The sequence below is a fragment of the Parasteatoda tepidariorum genome, chromosome 7, assembly GCF_982258835.1.
Source record: "Parasteatoda tepidariorum strain Cologne lab strain chromosome 7, Ptep-v5.0, whole genome shotgun sequence".
Taxonomy (NCBI): domain Eukaryota; kingdom Metazoa; phylum Arthropoda; class Arachnida; order Araneae; family Theridiidae; genus Parasteatoda; species Parasteatoda tepidariorum.
In genome coordinates this window covers 5,119,067-5,142,340 of record NC_141761.1, presented here as the reverse complement: position 1 = coordinate 5,142,340, position 23,274 = coordinate 5,119,067, and the positions used below count along the sequence as shown (strand labels likewise).

Below are 23,274 nucleotides of genomic sequence, written 5' to 3'. Positions count from 1 at the left end.
GGTCTATATAGACCACTTTGGCGACCTCTGCTGTAGATTTTGACAAGGAAAATTCCTTACACAGTGTCGATTGATTGGTTCCATCATCAATACGCTTTACAATTTTAACTTTGTCCTCTATCGAAAACGCTTTTCTCTTTAGAGAATTTGCCAATTTCACTGCTTTTGAAATAAAAATCTTGTCTCAAATAGATAATGTAAGAATATGAAGAGAGCAGCTGTAGAATGAGTTAAATTGTTCCCCTTCTTGATTGTCAAGGGGTGATTTGTAAAGAATATGGTTTGAACAGATAAGAAAATTCCAAAAATTCAGCAGGTGGCCAAGTTAACTAGTTGTAGAGCAAGCTTGGGGAAAAGAGATAAAGCAAGGCTTGTCAGGGAGGGGGGAGTATAAGATAAATGATCTGTTTGACATTTATTGCAGTATAGTTAAAAGCATAAAGGAGAGTAATATGACGCATTTTATAGGAATGCATTCATTTTCAGTCCCAACACCTACAAGTTTAAAGATGGAGGACTGAAAAACATTTTTAAAGAAGTGAAATTTGAGTTCACTATAACCGAGTTTCCGAGTTCTAAGCTGTTCACTATAAGCGTTAAAAAATAACATTATTTAAATAGGAATACGGACGGGACCGCTAAAAAAGTTCACTACATCCGAGTGTTCACTATATCCCAGGTTCACTATAGCGGGGTTCGACTGTATGTTTATTATTTCTTGAATAAAATGTAGACTTTTGATGAAAGTAAAGCATAATGTTTATAAATTAAAATCATTTTCCAAGTGAGTACTTGCAAACCTAACACTGATTTATTTGCTTTATTCCATACTATCTGTTGGAGTTTCAGGATGTTTGGAATAAAGTTCATTTGGCAATAATGACTCAGGATTTTCAGTGCCATTCTTCGTTACTGTAAAAAGTCATACCTCTAATTAACTATGCAGGTATTTGCATCGATTTTTATGAGGATATTAATGTTAACTTATTCTTAAAGGGCCTAGCCTATTTTTTTCTAACAATTCTTGCTACTCTTTTTTTCTTCCAAACTAGCACATTTCTTCCTATTTATATGTTAACTTAGAAGCTCATAAGTTAACTCTTTATTGAGTTTTGATAAATATGCATGCTTTGTGTAATCTTTTTATTTATGCCACGTTTGTTCTTCACTTTTGGCATAAGTAGAACTTTTATTCTTGATATTGATTTTATTACCCATATTTATGCAATTGTTTTACAGTAAACTTCCGATTATCCACAGGTACAGAATTCAGATCATCAGCGCTTCATCTTTTTTTCACAAGGACAAACAACATAACGTTTAGAATTGAGAACTAATAAATTCATAGAGATGAAACTATTTCAAGACTTTTGAGAACAACATACTAGCAAAGATTCATGTTTGTAGTCTAAATGTTCGCAACTAATCAAATAATAGGTCTACACTGAAACATTGCAGCTTCAAGTGCAATAAATTAGTAATAAAGAGCACTGAAAATGGTGAGAAACAGCAAAACAATGTGAGTCATGATTTACAGTTGTGGAACTACAAATACAGGATGAAGTTTAAATTTCAATGAATAGATTCCATCAAAGCAGTTTCTTCTCCTGGATGGTATTGTTGCATTCAAAGCAATAATATTGATAGCAAAGTTTTTCCATCTTGCCTTAATTTGATGACTGGGAATGTATTATCCTCATGGTCATTTATTTAGTCAACACATTCTTGGAACCCTTAACAGATTATCCCCAAATTTGCTTGTCCGCGCTTCAGGGGTCACTCAATTCAGTAAATAATCGGGAGGTTACTGTATAGTTAAAAACTATCAACAAATTACTAATGCTGAAATTGCTAACTTCTAGGTCATGGGGAAATTGTTTTTCTTTTTTTAAAAGAACCGAATCTTTGTTTATTATATGTAAAAATAAAAAATATATAATATTAATAACTTTTTATAAGTAGAGCTAACTAAAAGATCCAAATTGAAATTACAACATTTAGATCTTAATCTAGTTAAAACTATAAGTGAAACTTTTTATGCAAATATTCTAAATTTTTTTTGGTGCAAAAAAGAAAGAAATATATGTTGAGCAAACTTCCAATAAAAATTATGAAGATAAATTTAAAAAAATACATCTAATTTTGGATATAGTTTTTTTAGCTATTCAGTTTATTTGTTTTTTACAAAGCTCACGTTTTTAAATCAAAACTATCTGTGGGACACAAAAAATAATGTATTCATAATTATCCAAACACTTTCAATTAAATTTTTTTAACGTTTTCTCAATTAATAATATTTATCTCTTATTTGAATACAATCCCTTATTTGGCAGTCATTTTCCTAATGTAATTATTTCGGTAATTATACATTGAAAGAAATGGCTATAAAGGTAAGTTATTATATAGTTTGTACAAATAAAATTTTTTTTTACTCCCAATTTATTGAAGAAAGCTGGGGGGACAGTAATTACACTCAATAAAGTAACACATGGAGTTTTTTAAGATTAAGTAAAACTTATATACTATAAAAGCAAACTTTAATATTCTTTCAAGAAAAATGCTCTTTATAACCCGGGAATTTTATTTTATTCATCTAAAGCCACCAATGGAGTTTTATTGCCACTTTATGTATTTGGGATAGTTTATACACAAATATTGGGGATATATTCAAAATTATGTGTAGAACAAAGTACTCAAATTAATCTATGAATATGAATCATGTATACTTAAATCAATTAGAAATTCATACTAAATCAGATTAGATGTGAATTCATCTATAGATTTCTTGATTAATGTAATAAATTACTTAAAAGTTCAAAATTCCATTTTGGGAACAAAGGAACAGTTATGATATTTCATCTGCATTATTTTCTTAAAAATATAATTTAAATACAAAGTGTAATTGGTGCATATTTTTTTTTTGCTCATTTAGAATTTTTAATCACAGTTTAACATGAAATAATAGTAATTAAAAAAATAAGACAAATAAAAAAGAATGCTTTAGCATGGACAAGTTAAAGAAAAGAATTGAGAAAAATGACTCTTTTAATTTTTGACATGTATGAATTTGGTGACACGATTTTCCTGCTCATTATAAAGCATTAATATAAACAAGATTTAACCCTTCTACTAAGTTTTTTACAGTTCTTTAAAATTTGTTTGTTTTGTAAATAATAATAGAATATTTTTTTGTGAAAATTTTTTTCTATCACTTTAATAAGATTCCATTACTTTTCATTATTTTTTAAGCATGCTACCTTTTTTCAATTAGTCAATATAACATTTTCATGAAATAGTAATGTAATACATTTAATTAATTGTGTTAAGCAAGATCAAATACAGGGAAACTTTAAATATTAGTTAAAGTAGTGCAAATATCAAACAATTCTTTATTCTATTGCCTTAAAGTCAAATTTAATATTTATTCATTCACTGTGATCATAATTATTGATAGGCTTGCTAGGGGTTAAATCTTTATTTAAAAAATTGTAATTAAATCTGAAGAATTGAAATATATTTTGTCTCCTGAAATCTTAAGTAATATTCTGTGGATACCTGAAAAATGAGCAAAATAAAATCTTCATTTTAAACTCTGCTGAATTTCTCTTAACATAGTACAATTTTGATATTCTGAATCTCTTCTGGCAAGAAAAAAAAATTTAAATATCTTATGCTATTTGCAAATAAGTTTAGTTAAATTTAATATAGTTACTAATATCAAAATAACTTTCCTTTCTTACTATGCAACTTGCAAAATGTATATCACACATTAAAAAAAAATTTTTTATTCATAAAAATCATTTTATCAGTTATATTAACATCTACATGAATAAAATAGTTTAGTTTTCACTATTTAAATTATGAATTCTAAAAGAAATAAAACTTATTTCTCATTGTTTAATACTGTTTATTTTTAGTATAATTTTTTTTATTAAAGCATTTAATGAATTTTTCAAAATTCTTCTGCAATATTTAAAAATTTTTCTTTTTTTAATTAAGTTATAACTCAGGAAACTGATTTATTTGTAAATCTATATATATATATATTTCTCTTACACGGCGACAAAAAAAGCCTCATTACAACTTCCCGAATGGCAACGCTAGAAAATCAACCAATGATTGCCGCTAAAAATTTCACATGCCAAATCTAGCTGAAGTGGCTCGACATATAGCCCTTTTAAAAACGGAAACTGGAATAACCAGAGAGAGCATCAGCAGGTTGTTCAATTCAGCTGCGGCAATCTCATACTATTAAGCTAGGCAGAAGTGAGTAGTCTTTGTTGATAGATCTCCATTTTAATATTTTGTCAAAAGCGCTTTTTTTCACGAATTTATATAGACTGAACCAGTTTTTAGTCATGGGCAACTTTATGTTGTTCTCTCTAGGGTTAGATCATTTGACGGCCTAACAGTGATAGCTCCAAGTCCAGAAATTTACAATTGTGTGTTTAAGGAAGTTCTTAATCTTTAATAGTAATTATTTTTTGTTATTAACAAAGCCCTTAATCTTTCTCAGTATTTGTTCGTATTTAGTATTTATTTCAAATTAATGTTTAGTATCTGCAAGTTTTTCTTATGTATGTCAAAGTTCAAAGATTTATTCTTATGTTTTAACAAAGTTGTGAATCTTTCATGGTTATTATTTTTTAAAAACATAATGTTTTGTTTATGCAGGTTTTTCCATTGCAATGCACTTATTTCAATTTTTAATAGACTTAATTATAGCCAAAATTTTAACCTTTTTAAAGAGATATCAGTTTTAGAAATTTTATCTTAAGATTTTATACTATAGCACATTTCTAATGGGCTTAACGAATTGCATGTCATTTATTTGAATTCAAATTTATTTTAATGACTTATACATACAATGACTTATACTACATATTATTACTACAAAGATGTAATTTTTAAAAAAAAAAAAGTTGTTATATGGATTTGAATGATTGTTTTGAGAATTTCGCGCATTTGCAATGTACCTAAGTTAGTAGCGAGCAAAACGAGCTTGGCTTGCGAAGCAAACCATTTAAGATTGCGTAGCAATTTGCGGGGGTTGGTGAGCGTTAGCGAGCAGGGGGCGCAGCCCACTTGTATATTTTAATTCTTTAATAACTTGTTCCATATATATATATAACTTATGTTGCCTACTTTTAAATAAAATTAATTTTGTAGCAGATTTTCTCTGCACTCTTGAGAGTAATGGGCATTTCTACATCAATCATTCAATTAAAAAATTAAGGTCAATAATTTGGATAAGCTAAACATGTTTGAAATTTTGAAAATTTACAAATTTTTTACAATTTGTAAATTAATAGATAGAGAGTTGACCTAGAGAGCTAAATTGTTTGATATTTTGTTAAGATTTTCAGAGCATTTTATGGCATGTAGCATAGCTAAACTATGAAAAAAATTATTTTTTGCTTAAATTTAAATATTAAAGCTTTAAATTTTTTTAAAATAATAAAATTTAATTTCCTTTCTCTGTTTTGGAAAAGTTGACACCAAAAAAATAAATTAATAAATAAAAAAACAGCCAAACTAGTCTTTAGTTTATCATTTACATAAACCAAATAGTAGTTAAAATCACAAAATTCGCTATTAAAAAGAAGTTTTATTAAAAAGTGGCTTCTTCATTTGAACTACTAATTTTTATAACCTTTTCTGGTCAAAATTGTGATATTTGTTATTCCTTTTATTAAATAACTCATAATAAAATAATTATACCCTAGGGAACAAATTTTTTGTTGTGTTTATACAAGTACTTGATCTTAATTAATTCCAATGTATGAATTTCATATATGTAATTTCCAGTTTTGTTTCTTTAAAGCTGAGTTCACAACTATATAAAGAATGTATTATATATATATATATATATATATATATATATATATATATATATATATATATATATATATATATATATATATATATATATATATATATATATATATATATATATATATATATATATATATATATATATATATATATATATATGTTATTTTTAAACATTGAAAAAATTAAAAAGTAACATGAAAATTAAAAGTAACATTGCACAATGTATTTTTGAATGAAATAATAACATAACATAAGAATAAAAATTGATGTGGTCCAAAATATTAAAATATTTTATTATAAGCACTACAATTCATTTATAAAAGGAGAAAAAAAATTACTTATTTTTTAACATCACCTTTAGCTTTGATCACTGCATATAAACAATTACATGGAATAAACAAGTGTTTGACAATTTTCTTTCAAGTCTTAGTAGTCCTAATGCTTTTCGCTTTTTGTTAATTAGAGCAACTTCTTATAGTTCTTTCTTTATTATCCATAAACTATCAGTTGGGTAAGATCTGGGGAATTAACTGGCTACGGTGCCATTGTGATTTTGTATTAAGCAAGATCTTGAAATATTTTAGTGTATGGTGTGAGGCTAGTTGAGAAATAAAATCATCTTCATTTGTGCTCATGCAATTCCATACTATCACACCAGCTTCACGCACTTTTTCCGATACTATTGTATAAATGCATATCCAAACTCAAATGCCTTGATTTTCATAAGAGGCACAGAACATAGTTTCGGCACTAATATTTTCTTTCAGTCTTTCAATCCTCATAACAAACTTGATTTGTATCATCACTTTCTTTTAAGGTTTTGTTTTACGGTCTAAAATAGTTTTGTTTGAGAGAAATATGAAATTGAAGGTGCTGAATAGATTTTTTTTTAACTTCACCATTCAGTTTTTTTTTTTTTTTTTTTCAATTTATGTTTGATTTTTGGTAACCATTAAAATTATTATTTCTTTTTATTCTACTGATACTGCTATATGATTTTTGGTGAGAATAATCTGAACTGTTAGCTATATATATTTGAATTTTACTTGTTTGATATGAGTTATTAACTCTAAGTTTTATTGATTCTGAAATATCAGGAAAAACGTTCCCTTTTGAAACAAGCATAAAACACAGAAAATCAAAATAATCGTTTAACAAATCAATAAATTAGTTTTTTTCTTGGATATTTAATATATATTTCAGTAAAACAAATTTTTTTTTTTTAGTTTGCCCTTTGTCTTTTTGAAACGTAGTCTGGCATATATCTGCTGTTATAAAAAATTTCCTTATTTTTTTCTTTAATTTTTCCTTAGCCCATTATAAAGCCTGTATTGTATGACATATTCTGTTTTTCTATGTTTTAATTTATTTTTTCTCGAGTGCAGTCTCACTTTTCAAGTCAAGATCATTATAAATAAAATACATCGTTCATATCGTTATAAATAAAATATTAAGAAACTATTCCAACATAAAATTATAATAACTATGTATTTGACTAGTAAAATAAGCTTATTTCGCGAAAAATATCGACCTTTAAAAGAAAAGTTTATTTGAAAATTGACTAACCCTGAATTTTTATTATAAAAACTTTTTGTTCAACTTCTAAACTTATAAGTCCATATTCAAATACTAACTAAATGTATAACTTTAAATTTATAATTTTTATTCAGTAAGGGTCAGATATTCCATTTAAATGTTTGACTTATGTTTATTTTGTCCTAAATTGAAGTACATCAAAATCAGAGGAGCTTCATTATAAAGTAATAAACTAATGCAGTAATATACCTGAAACTCAGTAAAGTTGAAGTCTCTATGCACTCTTTTAACTTTCAAACAGCTGCAGCTATTTTAAAATGTCTGTGGCTATTATTGTGTCTAGGTATTGTAAAATAGCTAGTACTGCATGATTATATTATTTAGAATGCCAACCCGAAGAAAGTTGGGGATTTGTCTCGACAAGATATTAGCTCTATCCTTAAGAGATTAGGGGAAAAGTAATGATAATGTAAAGTCTTTGAAAATTATTTCTCATTTTGATAACGTATATAGTGCTTAAAAATATTTTTTAAGTGCTTAAAAATTACTTTTACTTATTTTTGTGTGATTACGCTACACACTCTGGAAAAGCTCTTTGAGTACTTAAACTGATCATAGTACAATAAAAATTGCTAAATCCCAACTCTTTCATAAAAAGTAAATATGTTCAGTTAAACCTATTTGCACATAAAAACCCTTATAACTTCCAAACTATGAAACTTTCAAACTTCATTATCTTTGCTTGTCTTTATGTCTGACTTTACTTGTCTGCTGCAGAAACTCACTTTAAACTTAAAATATCTGCATTTTGCTTTAAACTATAACTTTTGAAACATTTAACAGCTTTGTTCTAAATATTTTTATGTTCACTTATTTTGGTAGAATGATTCTAGAATTTATTTTTCTTCCAATTTTAAGTAATAAAGTCTCCTAGTTTTACTAGTTCCTTAGCTTTGTGATTACATATTTGAGATTAAAGGAGTAAATATGATGTAAGTACTCATTTTTCCAAACATAGAAGTTATTTAAAATTTTAATAATGTCACTGGGAAATAAAATTATATATATATAGGAATGAATGTTTGTATGTCTTTGTGCTAAGTCTGTGTTCCAAAAATAATGAAATTTGGCATATTTATAACTCGCAGCACTAAGAAGGTCAGTGTCATAGCATTCTATGACAAACTGTTCAAGCGGGATAAGCCAGCGACAAATTTCATAGTTAATTTGTCTTGCAAGGCACAAGAAACGTTACTGTTATAAATGTTAAACTGGCTAATAATGAAACCCAAAAACCATAAGATAGTGTGATTCTCCAAAAATGCCTTTTATTTAAAAGTATTCTTGTTCTGAAGGTTATATTTTTCTTCAAATTGTATTTTCATGTATCTGACATTCATTGCTTGAAAATATTTTACGTTTTTCAGCAGGCGAGCTACACTGATTCGCTTCTAACAGATCAGCATTTGAATCCCAGCCCTCCTTCTACCAGTTCCTCTTGCTGGTCAATGTCTTCTTCTGTATCCTTACCTCCAGGCAGAGTCAGAAGTAAGTTAGTTATTTGTCTATTTTTTTTTAAAATTTAATTCTAAAGGCTTTTTCTTATTCCATTATAGAAAAAAAAATTTTTTTCATAAGATTCTTTTTTCTTATTGTAATTTAAACAATAGCTTTCTTGATTTTTTGGTGGTCAGCCAACAATTATCTAATCCGAATTCAACTAAATTAAAGAGCATTTTTACGCTAAATTAATTTATGCATTTTATAAGGTATTAATCATAAACTTTTGTAGAGAAGAAAAGGAAATTCTTACTTTTACGTATTTCACCATCAGTCTTAGAACTTTTTAAGCGAATTCAAAAGTTTTTGCTTATAATTATGTTAAAAAAAAATTATGAAGATTCTATACAAAATACAACTTTTAGTATATATAACTTTTTTTTAAAATTTAATAGTAATAGTCAAAAAACTATTGGATTGTAAGATATATAAGTTTTTAGATAATTTTAAAGAATGCAGTTGTAAATTGCGAAATGCAAAAATTTAGCAAAATTGTTCGATTAGTTTTTGGGAAATCAATTGCATTACTGTTAAGTAATATTATATATTATTTGTGCATTTTAGAGTTCAGATCCTTAATAGTTAAAATAATTTAAAATAAAAAATCTTATTGAAGTAAAATTTATAATATTTAATATATATATCTTTCTTTTAAACAAAATCTGATTTTTATGTACCCTGATAAATTTGTCCTCCGATGTTTCGTTCAAGGCTGCTACAACCCTAAACACGAAATCACCTGGTATATTTCTTTGCTTAGCAAGTTAATTATTTGTTTGCTAAAACTACTTCGGCAGAGAGACCTTATAAAAAAAAGTTCTTTATATATCATTGTTAATAAGTCGGGTTGATTTTGGTTAATTAGTTTTAAATGGTTTGCATTAATTAAATAATATTAACCTTTTTTTTATTACTAATATTAAGAATTTTAGTGTAGTTTTATAGTTAAATGGTATTTAGTATTTATACATTTTATTAGAATTTTAATCATTAAACACAAAAAGAATTTTAAAAAAATTCTGATTGAAATAAAATGTTACACTGTTAAATCTGTATTTCTTAAACAAAACATGATTTTAACACTGATAAAATGTACACATCATAAGTTAATTATTATTTTCTTTTTTTTTACTAAAATTACTAATGCAGAAAAATCTTAAATACTAATTTTGTTAATTTGTATAACAGAACAGGAAAACTTAAAAGATAGTTTATGTTTTCTCAGAATTAAGAAGAAACTTCGAAAACCCATTTTTTTCAAAATAGATTAAAATAAATGTAAAATCTGCCTCATTGATTTAGATTTTTTTTAAAACTCAAAAGAAAATGTTTTTGTTCATTATATATTTGATTACTTGATTATTTATTTCGTTATTTATTTGATTTGCTGATTAAACAAAGTATTTTTAGTCATCAAAATTTAATTTTTGAATGATCAAAATGTAAAAATAAAAATTTAAAATGCAAAATGTCAAAGTGAAGTGTACATTGATGTACAGTCCGCAAAAAAAAAAAAACGAATCACCCTGAATAACTTTCGTTCTAATGATTGCATTTTCACGAACTAAGTGTCAATCTCAAAGGTTCCGGGGGGTGACCTCAAATATGCTAATTAATTAGTGCTAATCAATTAAGTTACGAAATCAGACACAAAAACGTACTTTCTCTGACTAAACATAAATTTTTTTTTACATATTTGGATTCTTAACCTTCGAAATATAGAGGGTAGCCGCAATCTGGGAAACATGGTCCCCATAGTTTGATCAGGAGAGCGATTCAAAGTTCGTACCCCTTAATGTTAATTTCACTTTTTACGTTTTTAGTCATATTTTTAAAATTAATGAAGCAATTCAAAGAAAATTACACCCACTCATAAAACTCACTTACCCAAAGATAATTTCATGAAAAAAATAATTTTTAATAATTATTAATTATTTTTTATTATTTAATTAAATTGAGGATGAAAAAAATTTTGAATTATAAGGTATGAATTTTTTTATGCCATATTAATCTACATATTTTTCAATTGAAAAATCTAAAGTTTCAACTGTTTTTATTTATTAGAAGCTGAGAAAGATTAAAATTAATTATTTTTAAAAAAATAATTTGGCGACGATAAAGAAATGATTAAATGAGGCGATTAATATTAAAATGTGATAAACTTGCGAGGAACTTGACTTCGCGCGCATAGCGTAAAATTTCATTCATATTTTTTTCCGTAATAATCGTTTGCTAATCTTTTTATTTTAATTTCTTTCAAACCATAAGATATATTGTTTCTTTTTTATTCGTTTAATAATTTATTTACAATTTAGTAAAGAAATTTGAATGAAGCATTTTGAATAAAAAACACTTTATTCAACGAATGCCTAGGTTTATAAAAGCGTGCATCTGATAGAATATGATTTTACATCAGATTGTGCTTATTTAATGTGATTATTTTTTATTTTTTGATTTTGTTTTTCAAACACTGATACAATTTCAATAATATACATACGTATGCATAGATTTGGAATAATATATTTATCAATTTCTTGAATATATATTTCATAAATACTAATAAAAATACACAGTCAACATTTTTAAGCATCTCTCACATCACAAATTTCTCAACATCTTATAGGGTAAACTAACCAATGAAGGAACATTTAAGCTTAGCTTGCCTTTAAAAAAAATCATGAACATTTCAAAATTTTTAATTTTAGCTAAATGATGTTGTCGACATATTTGTTATTAAATGAGAATTAGGTAAAAAAAAAAATTTGATAACTTACATAATATTGTTTTAAGCTTTTGGTGGTTTAAATAATAAGTAGTAAGATAACCAAGTGAAGGAACAGTTCTTACCAGTGAATAAACACTAAATTTTCCAGTGAATGAACACTTAATTTTGAGATTGTTTGATGCTCGTTAGGAATTCATAGGCCACACAAGTGTCTAAAAACAAGATTTTACTTGGAATTACAACATATAACCACAGTTAACGTGGAAAATGTTACTTTTTTTTCAGTCATGGAATGGAAAGTAAAATATGTTTGAATACATAATTTTAAAAAAAAATATTTCATTTTTTTTTCTCACAGTTTAATAGTCTATTCTAAATTATGAATGTTTATTTTTATGTTTACTCTTTTCCCCATATTTTTTGAAGCTTTTTTTTAAATCTTTTTAAGTATTTTTTTTTCTCTTTGTCATACTTTCTGCTTGAACTTTTTTTCAGCTCTTTCAATCTCTTTAAATTTTCGTTCTTTTTCTGAAGTTAATGCAAAAAAGTAATTTATTTCTTTTTCTTTTGATTTAACCTTCCTTTTTTTTCAAAATTTTTGGCTAATGTAAATGTATCCTCGAAATTTCTTTTGATTTTTCAGTACCATTTCTAGAATTCCTCACTGGATAATAAATGAGAAAAAGGAGTTTCGAAGTTTGAGTAAAATCCATCTCTCATTGACTTATATCTAGTAGGTCTTCAGCAGTACTTACCATTTACTTATGGAACCAATTGTTTTTGCAACTAACAATGCCTTAAGAGGACTTATCTCAAAATCAGTTTTCAAGATACTTTCATTATCAATGCTAGTTGTATCAGCTTCAGTGCCAAAATTTGATTAACCAAATGTTCTTTTTGAAATAAATTCTTCCATATGGAGAAAAGCACAGGCTATTGGATATTTGGGAGATTAAACTTTTCTGTCAATGTTCTTTTAAAAATTTGCAACAGAACTTGTGAGATTTCCTTCTCAAGCTCCTGAAGAAATAGTGCATCGTTACTCTCGAAGCACGTGTTTTGTTGATAAGCTGTCTTGCTCATTAAATCTTGGTGTCTGTTTTGCATGCATTTGTTAAAGTCAAAGTTTTCTACATCGAATGGAAAAATATCGCATTTCATAAAAGCATTTTAACTTCATCAGTTGATGCCTCAAAATCTTATTTAAAAATGGATGTAAAACTTTCTCGACATATTGTTTTACAATTCTTTTGTTTTCAAGATCTTTTTTGTTTCAAATTTGATAACTTACATAATATTGTTTTAAGCTTTTGGTGGTTTAAATAATAAGTAGTAAGATAACCAAGTGAAGGAACAGTTCTTACCAGTGAATAAACACTAAATTTTCCAGTGAATGAACACTTAATTTTGAGATTGTTTGATGCTCGTTAGGAATTCATAGGCCACACAAGTGTCTAAAAACAAGATTTTACTTGGAATTACAACATATAACCACAGTTAACGTGGAAAATGTTACTTTTTTTTCAGTCATGGAATGGAAAGTAAAATATGTTTGAATACATAATTTTAAAAAAAAATATTTCATTTTTTTTTCTCACAGTTTAATAGTCTATTCTAAATTATGAATGTTTATTTTTATGTTTACTCTTTTCCCCATATTTTTTGAAGCTTTTTTTTAAATCTTTTTAAGTATTTTTTTTCTCTTTGTCATACTTTCTGCTTGAACTTTTTTTCAGCTCTTTCAATCTCTTTAAATTTTCGTTCTTTTTCTGAAGTTAATGCAAAAAAGTAATTTATTTCTTTTTCTTTTGATTTAACCTTCCTTTTTTTTTCAAAATTTTTGGCTAATGTAAATGTATCCTCGAAATTTCTTTTGATTTTTCAGTACCATTTCTAGAATTCCTCACTGGATAATAAATGAGAAAAAGGAGTTTCGAAGTTTGAGTAAAATCCATCTCTCATTGACTTATATCTAGTAGGTCTTCAGCAGTACTTACCATTTACTTATGGAACCAATTGTTTTTGCAACTAACAATGCCTTAAGAGGACTTATCTCAAAATCAGTTTTCAAGATACTTTCATTATCAATGCTAGTTGTATCAGCTTCAGTGCCAAAATTTGATTAACCAAATGTTCTTTTTGAAATAAATTCTTCCATATGGAGAAAAGCACAGGCTATTGGATATTTGGGAGATTAAACTTTTCTGTCAATGTTCTTTTAAAAATTTGCAACAGAACTTGTGAGATTTCCTTCTCAAGCTCCTGAAGAAATAGTGCATCGTTACTCTCGAAGCACGTGTTTTGTTGATAAGCTGTCTTGCTCATTAAATCTTGGTGTCTGTTTTGCATGCATTTGTTAAAGTCAAAGTTTTCTACATCGAATGGAAAAATATCGCATTTCATAAAAGCATTTTAACTTCATCAGTTGATGCCTCAAAATCTTATTTAAAAATGGATGTAAAACTTTCTCGACATATTGTTTTACAATTCTTTTGTTTTCAAGATCTAACGGGAAATTTCCATGAATTAGGTAGAAAACTAAACCAGAAAATTTGTTTTGATGAACGAAACTTGCTCAGTTTCAAATTGATATGAGTTTTATACCTAGGGAATAGGGAATTTAATAGCATTTTTAATTACCCATGGGTAGTAACATTTGCAATATATTTGTAAAATGTTGCTGCAGTCATCGTTTTATTTCATGAATCGCTTTTTCCAATGAAATATTTAGCAGGGATTGATTCTGTAATATCTCAAAGGATTCTTCAGTAATTCTTTTATTCTTTTGAATTCTTTTCTGAAGTTATTCAAGCCTGACAAGTCTTGAGAATGGGTGATTATATTTGAACTCTCGAAACATGTCGACTTTTACTTCCCTCTTCATATTCTAATGCACATTCGTAAGGTTTTCTATAATCTACGATATTTCTATAACTCAAAGAATTGCTGAATGCTTAGTGGCATTTTAAAAGCATTGAAATATGTTATGTTTAAGAATAAGATATTGAAATATACGATAAAAGCCAGATGAGTTTTTATCGTCAATTATACTGTTTTACATTTGGATCTTGATCATTATTTTGATAAGGATTTTACACTCGTTAAAGTAAACATATGCATTTCAATATTTTAACAGGATTCATGTGGTCTTTGAAAACGTAAGAGCATCAATATTGTAAAAGTTATATTTAACTTAAAAATTAAAGTTTTGAGACCAGATACTTTGAGTTAATGAAATTAAATATTTTAACTTTTAAGTTTTTGTGCCCCCATTTCAGTATCTTAAGGATCTTACGAGCTCTGTTTAAAAAGAGAGTATCAGATATATACAGGGTGATTCTAAAAAGATGGGCAAAAGTTTAGTAAGTGATAGTACACACCCAAGCAAACAATTTTCATCAAAGGATGCATGGTCGAAAACAAAACGCAAAACCGCTAAAGGGCGTCAAAGTTCATGTTCTTATATGAGGCAAAAACACACAAAGAACGATGAAATTAAGTTATAAAAGCAAATTTAATGGCATGTGATTGCAATAAATGTTCAAAACAGTGGCCGGCAGCGACTATGCACGCAGTACAACAGCGAAGAAAAGATAGGTGAACATTCTGAAACACACCAGGCATATCACGAACTTTCCCTGCAGCGGCCGAAAGCTTGGCGACAAGTTCTTCTGCAGTTTCAATGGGAGTCTTATACATAAGACGTTTGCATCAAACAACTTTCCAAATGCGCCAGCACCTTTGCGTTTTGTTTTCGACCATGCATTCTTTGATAAAAATTGTTTGTTTGGGTGTGTACTATCACTTCCTAAAATTTTGCCCATCTTTTTAGAATCACCCTGTATAAGAAAACGAAAATAATCATAGTAGCAGTATTTGGTGGTAAATGTAGCTTATCGTAATTGAAGAATATGCTGTGTGACATTTTATGGTGAATTTACGAACGTAAGTTTTGGAATGTATCAAAACATGAGGATGCTATTTGCTAATCATCTTTATCCAAAGAAAACCATGTAACCTAAATATCTAGCAGAATGAAGTGATTTTTTAAACAATGAATCTTACAATATGCAACATTATTTCAATATCTTATTCTTAAACATAACATATTTCAATGTTTTTAAAATACCGCTAAACATTCAGCAATTCCTTGAGTTATAGAAAAAAGAAATATCGTAAATTATGGAAAACCTTGTTAATGTGCATTAGAATTACTATACAATCTACATTTAATTTTCAAGCACTTTTTTCCTTCAAACTTTCTTGCCTCGAAGACTCTATTAAAGCTGTAAAAATGATTATCCCTAAAATTTTGTATATAGCTATAATAAGTTATGTTAATTTGATTTTAGTATGAGATCCTCGAATAAATATAGCAAAAGCAGCATAATCTAAATAATATCAGATAAAAAGTTCATGTATTTAAATTCTAAAAACTTAGAAAATCATAAATAATTTATAAATCAATTCAAATTTTCTTTTCAAATAGGATTAAAAAATTTTTTTTTTGCATTTTGGACAGAAATCAGCTTAAAAATTGTCTATTGCCTAGAAACTACGAGATATTTACTATTAACAACTAATTAAACCTCTCCGAGCAATCACGAAACATTATTTCATTTTTTCTACAGTCAGGGATTGGTTGCCTAGCAATCTAGTAAAATTAAGCATTCCTCTTTTGAATTAGTCAATGGGTTATCTTAAAATAATCATTTGCACAGGCGACTTTTTTTGGCGGTTTTCTGGACTATCGCCAAATATATAAACCTTTATTGCGACCCAATTTACCACCCAATTTTTTAAAAATTTTGTCTACCCCCCCCCCCTAATTTACATGTCTAGATTCCAAATATGTGAAAAAAAAAGTTATTCAGGGTGATTCTTCTTTTTTTTGCGGACTGTACACTTCCATGCAATTGTAAAGTTAGACTGAATATTTTTGTTTAAATTTGTAAAAGAGGGTTTTTAAGGTGCAAAAGAAACTTTTATATTTTCTCTTTTATAGCATATTTTATTTTCATTATTTCAAAAGAGGTGCCAATAAGTTTAAAATTATACATTTTTGCCTATTTTGATATTACCTTTTGCTCTGTATATTTTCAATTAACCAGTATTAAGCTTAAACAAATACAACATGTCTTCATGCTACTAGTGTAGACAAATGGTGGTATGGGTAGTGTGGACAATGACTCTGTTCAACTTCCAATGGAATAAATGTTTATTGGTTAAATATATAATTCATTTGATATTGGTTAAATATATAATTAATTTGATATTGATTAAATATATAATTCATTCATTTCCTAAATCAAAATGATTTTGCAAAATAATATACCTTTACAATTAATGATTTCAATATTTAGCACAAAACCTTTAGATTAATTCATCCCTTAAAAGTTTTAAGAAAATTTAAAGGTGGTGTTTTATCAAGTTTGATAAAAGAATACCATTCAATATAGATAACTTAAAGAATTTTTGCCATACGTTAAATTAAAACAACAAATGGTTCTCTTTTGCCAGTGGTTTTCATTACCCCAGTGAGGGAAATATCACTAAACCATGCTCTCCTCGTGTTATCCATTCAAACCATTACATCATCAAGTTAAAATTATGGTTATTAAAACTGATTCAATTTTAAGTTGATTCAATGCTATCAAATAAATCGAATTAAATAGTAATTTTTAATGTATTGATTTTGTTTAAAATGTCTTTTTTAGTTAAGTGAAATGCCCTCCAATAAGGCTTAGATTGTAATTGATTTCATTTTTGCTTTAGATATACCATTCTGAGTCATGATAAATGACTACTTAATAAATTATCAAATTCGTAACTAGCACCTTAACTTGTCCACATTAGTCCTGTGTAGTAAAGATAGCGAGGGGGGAAATTACTACAGAAAACTTAAACAACTTTGTAATTCTAGATATAAACCAGAATACAGGTTCAGATTATTATTGAAAAAAATTCTTGACTAGTTAAAAACTATATTTAATTAGATTTTTAGACAAATTTGTAAGAAATGTATCTCTCCAAAACTAACCACCAGAAGGGTGTATGTTAACACACATAACCAAACCCTCACCTCCTATAAAATATTTCACCTTAAAAAGTTCATTAATAATGTTTGAATTGTAAACTAAAAAATGTTTATGTTTTCAGCACAATTTGGACACTCCTCTGACACTCCTTCTGGCGTTCTCTTCCCTTTTTATGATCACGATACTTAAAAGGTGTATCTTGCTGGAAAGGTCAAATATTTGCTTGATTTTCTTTCTTTTAAAGTCTTAAACAAAATAATGCTTTTTAATGAATAATATGCTATTTTTATAACTATTAAGAGTTTGGAACATCTCAGGGTTCTTAGTTGTCCTGATATTCTTGATATTTTTGATCATATATTGTCCTGATTTTTATCTACTTTGTCATGATATTCCTGATTTTTGTGTGTTCAGAACATTCCATTTTCTACAAATACAAATCATGTTTATAATTACTGAACTGCCCATAAGAGAGTTTGAATTTTCTATTATTTTGGGAATGGTTAAATTATTTTGAAAAAATTGAATTTTCAATCCAACATCTTTTAAAACGCACACTATTCGATGGTTCAAATTTATGAACCACTGACTTATATACACTATTAAGTCATACAACCTTACCTGCAGGATACTTTGTTTCAAATTATTTAGGAATGCAGTCACTTTTAAAAAAGATACTCAATAAATCTTATGTAGTATCAAATTTTTATGGTAAATAATTCACGGCCCATAAACTTATTTATGCAAATACAATAACAAACATTAAAGTGTTGATTTTTGTAGTTTTAAAAGTTATATTGATTTATCTCTTTCATCTAATTTAAAAAATAATCAATACTTATCATGTCGTAACATTTTCAAATGGGAAATTGAGGTATTATCCACTAAATTACTTTTGTACAAAAGTGTTAAGAAACACATTCACTGCGCTTTTGTTTCAAGATTTGTATCAAGAAACCCTACTTTAAACTTATTTGTTTAATATATTGACTGCCACATCACCCATATTCAGATATCAGCTTAGTTTCTGATCAGACCACGTCACCCATATTGGGGTGACGCTTATTTAACTCCTTGTGAAGGATATTCGTATGTATTTGAAAAGATATTTCACAGGACGTAACAAAACCACCAAATTTTTATAAAAGTAGTACAAAAATGATTTATTAAAGGAAATTATTGTGAGTCTCATAAAAGCTTTCTTCTTCACTTCTATTTGACTCGCTAAGAAATAAGTTTTCCATTTTCTTTTCGAAAGTTTAACTAGTTAGAGTAAAGATTTTAAGTAATATTCCTCATTGATCCGAACTGATTGTGTGAAGTGGCGAGATAAGAAGCAACGGACACAAATAAACAGACATGATACTATGGAAACACACAGAGCGATATATTATTCTCGTGATCTCCAGAGACTCACGTTATTAAAATATCATTGGAAGCAGAATACGCTTTACTCATGGCGTGAAGGTGATTTCACTGTAAATGCGTGTCTATGTGTTAAGGAAGTCTTGAACTCTGTTATAAAATTTAATTAAACATTGGTATGAGAAAATGTTAACTGATTGATACTGATTATTTATTTTTTTATTTCAATGTAACAGCACTGTAAAATTGTATATGTATTGATCTCTAAATCTTATGAATTGTTCAGTACTCTATTATTGGAATTATACTGGATACTGTTAAACTATCTGACTAAACAAAGTTTTGAAACTAAAAATAGTATATTGTGTAATTCTTTTGCTATAAAATTCACTTTTAATGTATTTAAGTTAATCAAAATGTGCTTTTTTTTTTTTTTTTTTAATAGTTTGGTATATAAATACTTTGCAAAAAAAAAAATGTTCTGAATTTTTTTTCTTTCGCTGTCATCTAGACAGAACAACTGTTAGTTGTTCTGTCTAGATGACAGTTAGTTGTTCTGTCTAGATGATTTGAGTATTCTTAGTCTGCACTCTTTATGCTAATTATGAAAATGGAAAAGTCAATGCGAAGAAGAGTCACAGTTAATGGAAATAAAAAGTATTTGTAATCTAATTTTTTAATATTTGAAAAATTACTATAAGACTGCATTATTTAAGTTTGCAGAACTTTGCAAAAATTAAGAATTATTCTTTGATTTTTTATAATTTTCTTGTAGGTAGAAAAATCTGGCCAAATTGAAGGCTTTTAAAAAAAAAAGTTTAAGATTCTTTTTTTTTTTTTTAATGTTTAAACTTTTTTTTGTAAAACATTGACACTTCTTTACAGCAAGATAATTTCTCTTTCTCTCTTTATAAATACATAACACACAGTGCTCAGAATAAAAGACAAACCACCATGAATAATTTTTGATTTGATGATTCAGATCTTCACATTCTAGGGGTTAATCTTAATGACTTCAAAAAAGGACTTCAATTATGCTAATTAATTAGTGCAAATGATATTTTAAATTATGAAATAAGACACAAAAATGTACTTTCTCTAAATAAACATATCTTTTTCGATGAATTAAAATTTCTGTCCCCCAAAATTATTGGGGGTAGCTGCAATATGGTCTCAATAGTTTGACAGGAGAATGCTCCAAAGATTTGAACCCCTTAATATTTTACCTTTTTGCTTAATTCGCCATATCTGGAGAAAGTTTTAAGTGAAAAAAGGAAAAAATTTGCTCGCAGTTATAAAGTTCGTTTAGCCTTAGATAAGTCCGTGTAAGCAATAATATTTAGGGAATATTTATTAATTTTTATTACTTTATTTAATAATAATCGGAAGAAAAATTTAACATTAAGACATGCAATTTTTTACATTGTTTTTAAGAATGTATTTTTGAATTGCAAATTACAAAATTTGAGCAAATTTGGTCAAATGGTTCCTGAGAAATCGAATTTTAAAAATAAAAAATTTTCAGAGGAGGATTTCTCGGAAACCATTGGACCGATTTCACTCAAACTGCGTAGTTTGGCTTTTAAAATTACATTCTTTAAAATAATGCAAATAACTGTATACCTTACAATTCATAAGTTTCTTGACTATTAAATAAAATAATAAAAAGTAGTAAATACTCGCTAAAATTTATTTTTTGCATGGAATTATCTGTGTCTAAACGGATTTTATAATTGCGTCCAACAATTTTTTTAATTTGCATAACAATTTCTGTTCCTATGGGGAAATATGCAAATAGTAAAATTAACATTAAGGGTCCAAATTTAGACTGCTCTCCTGATCAAACTTTAGTGACCATATTTCCGAGATAGCGAGAAATATTCCCCTTCATTGAGGGGGTAAATAATTCTAATTCGTCAGAAAAAGGGTGTGTTTGTTCAGAGAAAGTATGTTTATGTGTCTGATTTTGTGACCTAAACTATTATCTGCTCAAATAATTTAGCATATTTGAGGTCACCCACTCAAACCATTGAGTCCTAGAATATGAAGATCTGATCATTAGATAAAAAGTTATTCAGGGTGCTCTGTTTATTGGTTTATGCAATGCACATTAGGTAATTTTCTATGGATTTTGAAATTTTATAGCATTTTAAATTATAACTTTCATGTTTGCTGCACTGGCTTTTATTTATTTTCCTTTGTAAAAGAATTTCCGAAAACACTAGGCAAGAGTTTTTAATTGGTAAACAAAAAATTGTCTGAAAAACTTATTTTTAAAAAATATTTTGGAAATCATTCCTTGTTCAGAAAGGTCTTTAGCAGTTAAGAAATAAAAAATCAGACAGACATGTATGCAATTTTACAACAGTAATTATTGAAAAGATCGCTGGTGCCATGCCAGGAAAATGGTTTTTGAAACTTAGCATGCATTTTAATCACATATAATTTTTAAAATCATTCATTCTAAAACGGTAAAAACGTTTAAATTTTTAAGTGTACAAAATCATTTTAAAATGTAATCAATAATGGTATTAACTCAAAGTTTAATAAAATTTGTAATTTATTGTATGATATTAGAGGTCTGTGGCAATCACGTTAAATTGTCGCATTGGGTTATAATCATCCACAAGGAATGTTTCAAAATTTTGTAGAAAACGTAACCTGTGAAACATGTCAAACAGAGAGGTGAAAAAAATCTTCAATATCTTCATCAATATTTCCCTCCTTTCTATTTTGCTGCCCTCACTCAAAGTTTTTAACATTATGAAATCGCCCTCCCCCTAGCCCTTGTTTGGATATGACTTTGATTCTCGTATATATTTCTGAGTTATTGTAAGTCCTCGTATAGTCTTTCACTCCCTTTTTGCTTGAGATAGTAAAAAAAAAATTTTTTTTTGGGGGGGGGGGAAATATAGAATGTATGTAAGCAGCTTATAAATAAAAAATTTTTATTATAATAATAACAATATCTGATGAACAGAAAATTATCTAGATCTGAACATAGGCAATAAAAAGGTATGATTTTGTTAAAGAAAATTTCTTGAAATTTTTTTTTGGCTTGTTTTTGACTCATTTCATGGTTGTATACCAACATGACTTTTTTCGATTGTTTTTTTTTTTTTAATCCAGTGTCATACTCTCTTTTAGAGTTTAGAAAAATGACCAAATCATTTCTGTTATTTCTAAAAGTAATTTTCTGTTAATAAAAAATGCCCATAAATGCTCTTAAAATGAAATAAATAAATCCTTTGTAATTAAATAAAAATTTTAATCTGAGGCATGGTTTCTTTTCTGAACTTTCATATAACATACAATTGTATTTAAATACTTGAAAAAAATGAGATGTAATTTCTATTATACTTTGAAATTAATATGAAGATCTAAAATAACAAAAGACTAAAGAAAGAAAAATTGTTTTGATACATATGCACCGTTGAACATTGTTCATAAATAAACTTTCACAAAAGGCTAGATTTAGAGGGTTTAGATTCATATTTAAATAGACTGTACTTTTGTATCAGCTATAAGTTAACTTCGAAGTTATTTATAACTAGAATAGTCTTCTAGACTTAATTTCTGTTTAAGGTGTAAGAATGATATTGGTATTTCCAAAAAATTTAAAAAAAAAAAATACATTTGCTCTAAAAAGGAAAAATTACCTTCCAGAAACAAATAATGTGCCCCAAAAATTGAAAAACTTTCTCTAATATTGCAGAAGTATCCAAAACTGCAAATGCCATCAAAATCTTTATTTTAACTATAATATGTTGTAGGCCAAAAATGGACCATATGCCATTGAAATTTACAATGCCTTTAAAATTATTGATAATCATTTTTAGTTTCATCAAATAAATTTTATGAAGTAGCTGTTGCTACATTTAATGACTGTGCCTAATATTTGTCATATGATATATGAAGCATTAAAAAAGCTTCATTAATTATGAATTATAACTATTTAATTTCTGAAAAGAGTTTAGTTAAAATAATAATAATTAACTGCATTTTTAAGCATATTTTGAAAGTATGAATTCATTTATGATTTGTAAAATTATTTTGTTAAAATTATTTTCTCCAGCAACTGTGCTTAAATTACTGTTTTGTTCATAATATTTTGATGAACTTTAAGGCCTGCTGCAATTTATTTTTTTCTTATAAAATTTCCTTTTTATTGTGAAGTTTCTCAAATTTTCTATTAATAATTCCTTTCTTATTTTA

At 27.1% G+C, this 23,274-nt stretch overlaps 1 protein-coding gene across 5 annotated transcripts in view; it reads left to right on the top strand.

Moving 5' to 3' along the window:
- Positions 1-23,274, top strand: part of LOC147806762 (uncharacterized) — a 137,936-nt gene that overhangs the window by 15,933 nt on the left and 98,729 nt on the right. For 2 of the 5 annotated variants that reach the window (XM_087167156.1, XM_087167155.1), the window contains exons 1-3: positions 39-946; positions 8,799-8,919; positions 17,816-17,904. In XM_087167156.1, the coding sequence (XP_087023282.1) occupies positions 941-946; positions 8,799-8,919; positions 17,816-17,883 (195 nt within the window). In that variant the 5' untranslated portion in view covers positions 39-940 and the 3' untranslated portion in view covers positions 17,884-17,904. Of the gene's footprint in view, positions 1-38; positions 947-4,038; positions 4,267-8,798; positions 8,920-17,815; positions 19,537-23,274 lie in introns of those variants that run through there. The other 3 variants (XR_015435135.1, XR_015435134.1, XR_015435137.1) reach the window with 2 other exon arrangements.